The sequence below is a fragment of the Zeus faber genome (genome assembly GCF_960531495.2).
Source record: "Zeus faber genome assembly, chromosome: 2".
Classification (NCBI taxonomy): domain Eukaryota; kingdom Metazoa; phylum Chordata; class Actinopteri; order Zeiformes; family Zeidae; genus Zeus; species Zeus faber.
Window position 1 is genome coordinate 19,124,151 of NC_137189.1, and position 10,482 is coordinate 19,134,632.

At 47.1% G+C, this 10,482-nt stretch overlaps 1 protein-coding gene across 1 annotated transcript; it reads left to right on the forward strand.

Annotated features, from left to right (window-relative positions):
- Positions 1-3,237: 3,237 nt before the first annotated feature.
- Positions 3,238-4,783, forward strand: tmem121ab (transmembrane protein 121Ab; the record flags this gene model as incomplete). Its single annotated transcript, XM_080024406.1, has 1 exon — positions 3,238-4,783. The coding sequence occupies one exon, from the start codon at positions 3,238-3,240 to the stop codon at positions 4,180-4,182; it is 945 nt and encodes a 314-aa protein (XP_079880532.1). The 3' UTR covers positions 4,183-4,783.
- Between the last annotated feature and the right edge of the window lie 5,699 nt (positions 4,784-10,482).

Consider the following 10,482-nt stretch of genomic DNA (forward strand, 5'->3'; position numbering starts at 1 on the left):
CGCTAATCAGTCAATTAATCACCATCTTATGAATTTAATCTTGTACTTAGGCCCCCGTTCTGCATAATGGGTTTTAAACATTCAAATCCTCACGCGGATTACAAACGAGGCGCCGGCTCGACGCTAGACTCGTCTAAAACTGGGTCTGTCGCTTGACGGGCGTCAGGATGAATGTTTTTTCTCTTCTTCTCGGATCACACGGGAAAGAAAGCAAACCGGGGACTTATCTTTCTTTCTTGTCAAATATTTACACACACTTTATGTTCCGACATGTATTTCAAGGTTTGTATTTTTTTGGGGGAATTATCGTTATTCTAATGGGGAAGTTCTGATAACTCGTAGATCCCCAAAGCAAATGTAGATTTTAGTGAGAAAAATGTCTGAAACTCAAGCCGAGACTTTATTTAAACAACTGGGGGCTCCAGATGGCGTGTCTGGCGCCTGGAAATGTCAATGTCACCGGATGTACTTTGCTTCGTCATCTCTATGTTAATATTCAGAAAAGCTCTGACAATTGCATTTGTTCGGTTCGCACAGCCAACCAGGCTTCTTAACTCCTCGGTTGATTGGTTTTTAGGATTTGGCCTGTGTGGAAATAAAGAGCAGACGTCGTGACGACGAATCGCGTTCCATCGCATATGTGTGTTTGGGTTCCAGCGTAAATGTTTCTTTTAATTGAATTCTCCGGGAATCCAACCTCGGCGGCGATTTATTGGGAACTAGATGCGTGTTTGATAGTCACTTTTATCTTAATTAACCGGCTTAGTGGAGGCCTCTACAAGAGACGTTCATATCTTGATTTGCTGTGTCACGGAGCTGACAGCGACGCTCTATATTATCTCCGGGTGGGAAGGGTGACGGGTGTGCTGCGGGGAAAACAAGAAAAGCAAAACGACAGCAGAGTAGAGCATCCGAGTACACAGCACCACAGAAACAGACGGAGTTGAGCTCAGGCTTCCGTTGAAGGAGATATTTTCTGCTCTATTAGTCCGTTTTGTCACACACACACACACACTTTGGACGTGGCATGTTATTTATGGAAAAGCTTGGCGCGGGAGGCGAGCTCCTGCTGGCAATGTAAAGTGGTGTAAATGTCGGAACCGACTGTTGATGAGGACTCCCGCCTTACCCAACACACACACACACACACACACACCCACACACACACACACACACACACACACACACACACACATATACACACACACACACACACACACACACACACACACCTTCTAACAAGACCAGTCACACACTCCAGCACCCACATCAGCAGGAATACTAACCAGGTCAAAAACAGAGGCACCTTGAAACCCCACCCCCCCATCCCCGCCCCCCGAACAGATCCATAGAGACGCTGATCCATTATTACCCAAACTACATCTCAATGGATCCATGCAATGATTCGAAAACAGACATTTTGGACGATGGGGGGAAAGCGCACGTCGTGATTTTTGTGACCGAGGGCTTCTAAAACAAAAGTATGTCGCGTTCCAACACTGCAGTAAATATCCATATGCAAATTGCACTGATGATCCATGACGTGGCTTTTGCATTCTGTGCCATGGGTTTTTCCCCCCATTTATGATTTGATGATCTAGCAAGAAAACAAATGGCGTCGGGGGATCAAACAAGAGCAGTTGGCTTCTTCATGGGCTTTTTAAACAGCTTTCCGTGAGCTAAAAGTTGTCACTGCAGCACGAAGAACCGAAACCACCCAGTTACAGACTCAGTTCTTATCATCCCTAGAAGGAAATCGTACCGGGAGACCTTACGATACAAGCCATTAACTACCGCAGTGGGGAAACGACAAACTAAACAGCCTTAAAGAGCCTCTGAACTCAGATGTTTCCATTTCTAACGCCTCCTCTTCTCTTTTGGGAAAAATGCTCAAAAAGTGGGTGGGGGTCACCTTGAACCAATCCATTGTTGCAGTTATGCGTGATGAATTTTAAGGATCAATGCAACCTCATATTGCTGCATTCTCAGACCAGTTTCGGTTATTGGCGGTATTCATAGACGCATTGGCAACGGCTACTGTAAACTTTGATACTTCACATTTTACACGTTTTTGTAGTTGAAATTGTTAGCGAGCCATGAATTTATAGCAAAACCTGATTTTGAATAAAGGCCCCCTTTACCGTCCGCACCGCATCCCACCTTATCAACAGGGAACGGGCTGTATTTGCGTGATGGAGGCTGATGTCATATGGAGGGCCGCTGGCAATGAAACCTGTGTTATATAGCCACGTAGTGCTGACCGTCCTCTTTCTCCTTCTCCTCTTCCCTCCCCCACTCTTTATTCCTCCCCGTCTCTCCCTCTCCTCTAGGCCGTGGAGCGGCTGGCACGTGGCTAGAGAGGAGGGGGGGGCAACAAGGATGGATCTTCAGCCCAGCGTGAGAGCCTCCCCCCGGGGAATCCGGCGTCGGACGCAGGGCCTCATGGGCCGTTGACCCCGTTGTCTCCGTGATTTATGGCGGCTGGGGCGTCCGGCCACTGCAGACTGCTCTCTCTCCCTCGCTCGCGCTCTCCTTCTCCGATTCCCGCTCACCGCCCCCCACGTCCCGCGGGATCGCCAGCAGCCCCCGTGCACACAGCACACTGCGCCACCGACCGCAGGAGCGTCCACCCAGGGAAAAGGAAGACACGCAACGTCACAGAGAAAAAACAGATTAGAGTCACTTTTCGAAACGTCTCTGCTTTGCAGCCTCATGCTGCCCAACTCCGTCAGCCTCTGTCCGCTTCCCCAAGTTCGTAGCGCTGTTTGTGGATTACGTCTGTGTATGAGTCATGTTGCTGCTGTAGATACATCAGTGGGGCTGCTGCTCAGAGAGTGAGTCGGATCAATGGAAGTGCGCTGAGTAACGAGGTGATTTTTTTTTCTGTTTTCACTTGGCCTGGGAGATATCGTCAGAAGGCACCACCTTCATGCACCGCCCGACTCCTCATCTTAGCCGTGCATCAAACATCCTCTCTAATGGACTCCAATACTGAGTTGCTTCCTTAAGAAAAATAAAAACACTGGTAACTGTTTTTATAGGAATTCCAGTGATAATACCAGAAGGTTAATATTATATTAATTCCGCACACAGTAGCCCAGCTGAGGGAGCGGATTGCAACAAGAGACGTTTGGCTTCCAACTTGAAAGCAAAAAGGTTCGGCCCTACACTATTTTTCTACTGTTTTTACCACTTTTTGAAAGTGCGTGAGAGTGAGAGCCAGCGGGCGCCCTCGCCATGGTGCTGCCGCCCCCGGACAAACGCCACGTGTGCCTGACCACAATCGTCATCATGACCAGCATGGCCTTCATGGACGCCTACCTGGTGGAGCAGAACCAGGGTCCGCGCAAGATCGGCGTGTGCATCATAGTGCTTGTGGGGGACGTGTGCTTCCTGATTGTGCTGCGCTACGTGGCCGTTTGGGTGGGCGCGGAGGTGCGCACGGCCCGGCGAGGGTACGCCATGATCCTCTGGTTTCTCTACATCTTCGTCCTGGAGATCAAGCTCTACTTTGTTTTCCAAAACTGCAAGGCGGACAGGAAGAGTCTGGAGACGGTGGCTCGGAAGGCCTTGACGTTACTGTTGTCGGTGTGCGTGCCGGGCCTCTACCTGGTCCTGGTGGCGCTGGACAGCATGGAGTACGTGAGAACGTTCCGGAAGAAGGAGGACATGCGGGGCCGTCTCTTCTGGGTGGCTCTGGACCTCCTGGACCTGCTGGACATCCAGGCCAACCTGTGGGAGCCCCAGCGGACAGGCCTGCCCATCTGGGCCGAGGGCCTGATGTTCTTCTACTGCTACATACTGCTGCTCATCCTGCCCTGCGTGTCGCTCAGCGAGATCAGCATGCAGGGCGAGCACGTGTCGCCCCAGAAGATGATGCTCTACCCGGTGCTCAGCTTGGTCACCATCAACGTGGTCACCATCCTCATCCGCGGCGTCAACATGGTGCTGTTCCAGGACAGCCGCGTCTCGACCATCTTTGTGGGCAAGAACGTGGTGGCCATTGCGACCAAGGCCTCCACCTTCCTGGAGTACCGCAAGCAGGTGAAGGAGTTCCCCCACCCGCAGAACGCCATGGCGCTGGAGCTGCAGCAGAACTCTGTCAGCCACTCGCAGCCGCTGCCCAACACCACCAGCCTGCCCCATGAGCCCTCGCCCGCGCAGGACGTCATCGACACATGACCGCCCTCCCAGGACCCCCACCGGGCGCAGGAAGAAGCGACTGAGGAGTGAGCCCCCCAGTATCTCCCTCTGCACCACTTCCATGAGAAAAGAGCCCTAGAGGGCAAAAAGAGAAATCAGCTTTATGAAAGGAGGACATTCTTCTCTTGTCAAGCCCACCTGAACTGCTGTAAAAGTGTCAAAAGAGATTTTCAGCCGTGCCTGTCTGTTAGACTGTGCACCACCCCTCCACACAGACAGGAAGGGCTAGAAATTTAAAAAAGAAGAAAAAAGTGGGGTTTTTTATCGTGCTACTGTGTTTTTAAATGTTAAAAATTGTTTTAAATATATATAGACACACACACACACACACACACACACACATACATATATATATATACACATAAAAACAACTTTATTAAAAGACAATCTCAGTATTCTGCTGCCAGGTGACAATTTGTTTGTGTAAAGTGGACATTTACTTCCGCCCCCTCATAGAATGTTTTTTTTGTGGGTTTTTTTCCCCCCAAAGGTCAATTGTTTTTTTGACTGCGTATGTGCGGCTGAGCCATTTTCCTTTTGAAGCCCGTCACTAAAGAAGAGGCATCCCACTCGGCTTGTGTGAGTGCTCAAGGTGAAGAGGAGGAGGAGGAGGAGGAGGAGGAGGAGGAGGAAGAGAGAGGGGGCGATAAGAGGAAGTCATGTAGGGGCTATCTGTAGCCTGGTAGGAAAACAGTGGGCGCAGGAGAATGCATTTCATCCTGTCTCCTGGTTCTGCTGAGAGAGGGACTATCTGGAGCACACCGCCCGTGTCAGTGTGGCACTTTATGACCAAATGTCGGCTAAAAGCACCGCAGCTCAGCACTATAGCATCTCCCCTCCAGGTACAAACCCGTGTTTCACTGTGTGTGTGTGTGTGTGTGTGTGTGTGTGAGATAGAGAGAGAGTGTGCGTGAGGCTTGTGTGTATACAGGCTCGCTGATTGAACAGCCTGGTCCAAATACTTTTAAACTCACTCAGTGATTGGGGATTGGGGTTATATATAGAGGGCCTGGAAATTCAGTTTAATAACAATTGAAAATAAATTGAAAGTTCACCCGCGTGTGTGCGTGTGGGTGTGTGCGTGTGTGTGTGTGTGTGTGTGTGTGTGTGTGTGTGCGTGTGTGTGCCCAAGAATTTGATGGTCACGTCAAATTGTGTATGACAAATCCATGTGGTAAACTGCAACTATGACAGAATGTGTACTGAAAAAAAAAAAAAAAAAAGCAAGCTGGTAGATACGGTCCTTATTATTATTATTATTATTATTATTATTATTATTTTAGGCCTTGAAGTTGGGAGAATGCATAGATCAGCGTCCAGAGAAATTTGTCAAAACACAAAACACAAAACAGATAAATACAATAACATGCAGGCAGAGATTAGCTTCTGTTCTGGTGTTATTCTGTTTCAATATTATTACTATTATTATTGTTGTCATTATTATTATGTGCGTTCTCCACTCATTGGAGGCCAGTGATGTTTTAATAAAAAGAAAGAAAAGAAACGTGGAAAACAGCAATCTTGTGTTTTTTTGTTGTTTTTTTATTTTTATTTTTTTAACACCCACTTTAATTGTTTACGCTGAAGGACTGATTTGGATAACTCCAAACCTCCTCTGTTGCTGCTGCATTTTGCATGAAAAGGTCCAAAGCACGTAAATATGGAGCCCCCTACCCTACCGCTGCAGGAGCCGTGGCTCCTCAAATGGTGGCTCCCCCACCCCTTGGGCCAGTGCTTTTATGAAAGCCGGCAACGACTTTATCTCTACAATGTGATAAAAATGTATGAACCTCTCGCAAATGGTCCCCCCCTCATATTTTCCCAGGTTCTCATTATCACCCCCACCCCCCATTCTGTTCTATTAACAGGACTTGTCTACACCGACCTTGCCCCATCTATCAAATATAACTTCTTATGGCCAGGGAGATAAGTCGCTCACGTTTCTTGCCAAGGCATTCATGAACTCAGCCCCCCCCTTCATTGTCGAGAGAGAGAGAGACAGAGAGAGTAGGGGGGTCCGCCGCCCCGCCCCCCGGTCGGAAACATTAAAGGTTAACCGCCTCGGCCTTAGCGGCGAGCGGCGTCACATCATTAACTACAACGTGTCATCGGCCCGGTGACAAAGCACCCTCGCGCGACCGCAGAACGAGCCGCGTAACGACGCCCCCGCAGAGCCGTAATGTGCGTTAAAAAGCGCAGGTGTCATGTTTTTACCCCCCACAAAGGAACGGTGATTGAGTGCCGTGACGCCCGACGCCGTGCGGCAAAATATGAAATACGAGCGGGTCCACGCAGGCTACGAAACGCCAAACTGCTGATTAAGAGAAGGCCCTGTCAGAAGCGGAGGGAAATTATACTCCCCTCACTGCACAGCTTTGTTTGATTTCATAAGTGCTGCTGCAGACGACGTGGTTTTTAGACGACGGAGGGGTTCTTTTGCGTGGCAAGATCAAAATTGCAAAAGGTGCACTAATTCATCGAATTCATCACTTCCGTCCAGAACAGCGGCTCTGTGTTCGTCAGAACAGGTTTTTCCGTGAGGGAGGACCATTCGTCGTGGCGAAAGGTGAGGGAGGACATCCGGTGAACGGTGAACGAGAGTTAAATATTTCCAGAGTGTAAACTGAAGACTCACTCCCTCACCCACTCTTTTGTCGGAGTGGCTCCCCGCCCGACTCATTTAAAAGAGTTGTTCGCGACAAACAAATCGTTCACAAGTCATGCATCGATATTAGGCGGCCATAATAAGAAGCACAATTGTACATGTTGCAGAGGTTTTAAGTGGCAACTGGAAGTTTCTAGTGGTGTGTCGTGCGATTATTTCATTGTAAAAAAAAAAAGTGCCGTGGCAGAGATATGGTTGGGAAACACCGTTTTAGACCACGGTAGACACGTTCAGCGGCTTCTATTTTGATATCGACGTAAGGTTGCGGATAATTGTGCAGAGCCACAGAGAAACAAAGACGGAGATTACAGTTCTGCTTGATCGCTGCAGTATATTCAAATGCATCCTTATCCCAGCTCAGACGATCAATGTTGCAACGCTCCCTTGGGAAGCCTATTTGTGTGTGTGTGTGTGTGTGTGTGTGTGTGTGTGTGTCTGTGTGTGTGTGTGTGTGTGTTTCCAAGGCAAAATAGTGCACAGATAGAAAATCGCATAGAGACCAAAATTGGATTGATCTACAGTCTGTATGTCCAATCTTGCTAACTAAAAAGGAGTTGTTTTGTCTCTAAATATGCACCTCTGCAAGGAGGCTGTTTTACCGCGCTCAGGATACAGCGGCGAGGTGAGAAACTAAAAAGCAAGCAAACAAAAAAAGATCAGAGGATCTCTGTGTTTTTATCCCTGTAGAAACCCCCCCCCCCCAAAAAAAAAAAAAAAACTCCACAAAGAGAGCGCTGCATGAGTGCTTTTCCACCGAGTGTGAACGGGGCTATAAAGTTTTTTTTGAATGTATAACTGCAAACTGCGAGTCGCCTCTCTTTCAACCACCCGCCTTTAAAAAGAGCAGCTGCTTCGGAAAAGTAATAAGGTCTTTCAAGGTGCTCCGGTATTCTGCTATGAAATATTCTATAGGCTGCGGGCCCTGGGGTTTTTCGGAATCTCCAGAATCTCTTATGACAGAATATGCCAGGGAAATTAATATTTAATCCGGAATAGTTGGAAATAGACACTTATAATAGACGACAATAAGTTATTAGATAGATAGATAGATATAAATAAAAGAGACAATGAGACAGATATTATATTTTTATTAATAAAGATCACGGCCCTTGTAAGTCCTTGAAAATGAAAGAAATTGTGCTTAAGAAAGTACTTGAAAGTCCCTGAATTTCATATTGTAATGCCAAAATGAACCCTGTTTATAGTCATAGGAGGGATTGTTTTTAATACATGTTCCATATGGGTATTTTCCTACAAATACTTTATATTAATACAATGTCCATCCTGCACTAGTTGAGTATTACTGACAATTTCCACCAATCTGTCCAATTCGCCTGCAATAAAAGGACATTTTGAGAGCAGAATTTGATTTATAAGTGAAAACATGCACAAAATGCTAATGGAATAAACAAAGAGAAGATGGGATGAAATATGAATGTAATAAAACAACATTCAGGACCTTAATATATTTTTACTATGGATTGTCTTTGGAGGTCCTTGGTTCAGGGCTGACTTCGCTAAGGCCCCTGGCGTAATGTCACTGTTGTTTAAATAAATGTTGTGAGAAGTGGTTAAAGGGGAGGAAAGCAAACTGCCCGTTCGGGAAATAGGAACACATTACCAGCGGCTGAGTTGTTTTTCTTGCCACCAGATCACCTTTCGGAGACCCTCCCGGCGAGCGATCCCTTCATAAATCACCGGGGGGGGGGGGGGGGGGCATCCACATCAGCAATTTAATTGTGCTCCCCTCCATATGTAATAAGGCAATGAAAGTGCTGGTCCCTCCACGTTGCCTCTTGATTTATTTGGCGTCCATAACGTCCCGGAATATTTAAATTTCAAACCTAATGAATCTAGAAGCAGGTGGGCATAAGGTGGCCGAGCCGGGTATTGTGGCGGCGCGTCCTTTGCATGTTGACCGTTTTTGTTTTGATTTTTAATGAGAAATAGACATTGGATTGGTTCACTGGTGGCTCTCGGACTCAGATCTTTCATTATATTATGTCTGTGCTCTAATCACTTTGATGCCCGGCCAGCTCCTAAACCGCAGTGCCCACTGCGCACAGTAATCTATATGGAAATAACTCCCCGTTCTTCCATCATAAAAAATACTAACGCTTTTATTGATCACTGGAGGCTTGGTCACCCAAAAAATGCCCTTCATTTTATGGGTAATTGGATGTTGCAAGTTGAGTTGCACCTACACTGGCTGGGAAAAGTAAATCATTCAAACAACTTTGAGAACTTTTAAGTAATTCACCAGAAATATTTTTCAGTTGCCTCATTTAAAAACTTTTCAACTTGAAAATATTTCATATTAATAATTACTTCCTACTACTTTCCTTCAGTAATCTATATGTTTCACGAAAAGAGGGACTTGAATACAGGTGTGGAGAAGTGGTTGCCAACAACAGTCATTAACGGACAGCGGTCATTGTTCAAAATTAATATTCTACGGGGTATGGGAAGTTTGACGGTTGCCATGCGTGGCTATGGACTCTGGTCGCTATTTTTGGAGGATGACTTCCATTCAATTGCATAGTACAAACACGGAGAAAGGAAGGGAGGAAAAGAAGGGTGGAGGCTTCACACAAGACCTTGCAAGACCTTCTGATCCCCCCCACCTAAGACTTCCGAGCCGTCGTTTAACTCAAAAAATGCCGAGCGACATTCACAATATCCCAATTATGGCGGCCTGCTCCAGCCATGTGACTTCAGCTTCCCAGCACCACGTGTTGTTCCTTAGCACGTACAACAAAAAACAACAAACAACAAAATTCTACCGAAGGAGAACCATTACAGAAACCGATTGTACTGAATTGCGCCCGGAGGTGGTTATTTAAGTCAGCTCTTCTGTCTTTCAGAAAGCCTCGGTTGATGTAAAGGCTTAAATCTATACTTGGGTGGCCCTATAAATGTACGCTCTGGACTCTGGCCAATACTAATGTGCCGTTCCTGGTCGGGATGGATGTAGCACATGCTTAACCTTAAGGAAAAAAGCATAACTCTCAATGAGCCCGTGGCGAGGCAGACACCCATCTAACCTTGATTTAACCTCACCGTCTCTCAGGCCGTCCTCCCGTCCGCTGTTGGAAGGAAGAGGAGTTGCATCGACGCGCCACAGGCCACGCCGACCGACCATTTACCCTTGGCCAGGACAATGGACTTTAATGCAGGTGCTAATTAACAGATAATTGTAGCTGGCGTAGGGTGAACTTGAAAGTACACCCCTACAGTAAGTGAAAGCTTGCAGTTTGCAGAACGACGACTGGGTAACTTAATTGTTCCGATGTTCTTATTTCCTAATTGCACATGGACGCCAATGCCCGGGGGGGTGTAGTTTGGAAGTCCCAGCGGCTACAATAGAGGTTATGCCACTGCCAACGCAACGAAATCCAAATGACTTTTGTGTAAACCAATGACACCGGTGGCCTGCTACAGTACGGCGGACATTGCAGTTCATTAATCTCATTTTAGCTCGGGGACATTTTCCAAAAGAGATTAAATACGGGGTAGAAATGTCAAACTGCGACGATGGCTGAAAATGTCGAATAGGTCAATAAGCGGCGCTCTTGTGGGAAATCCTACACCGCACGTCTCACTGTACAATGGAC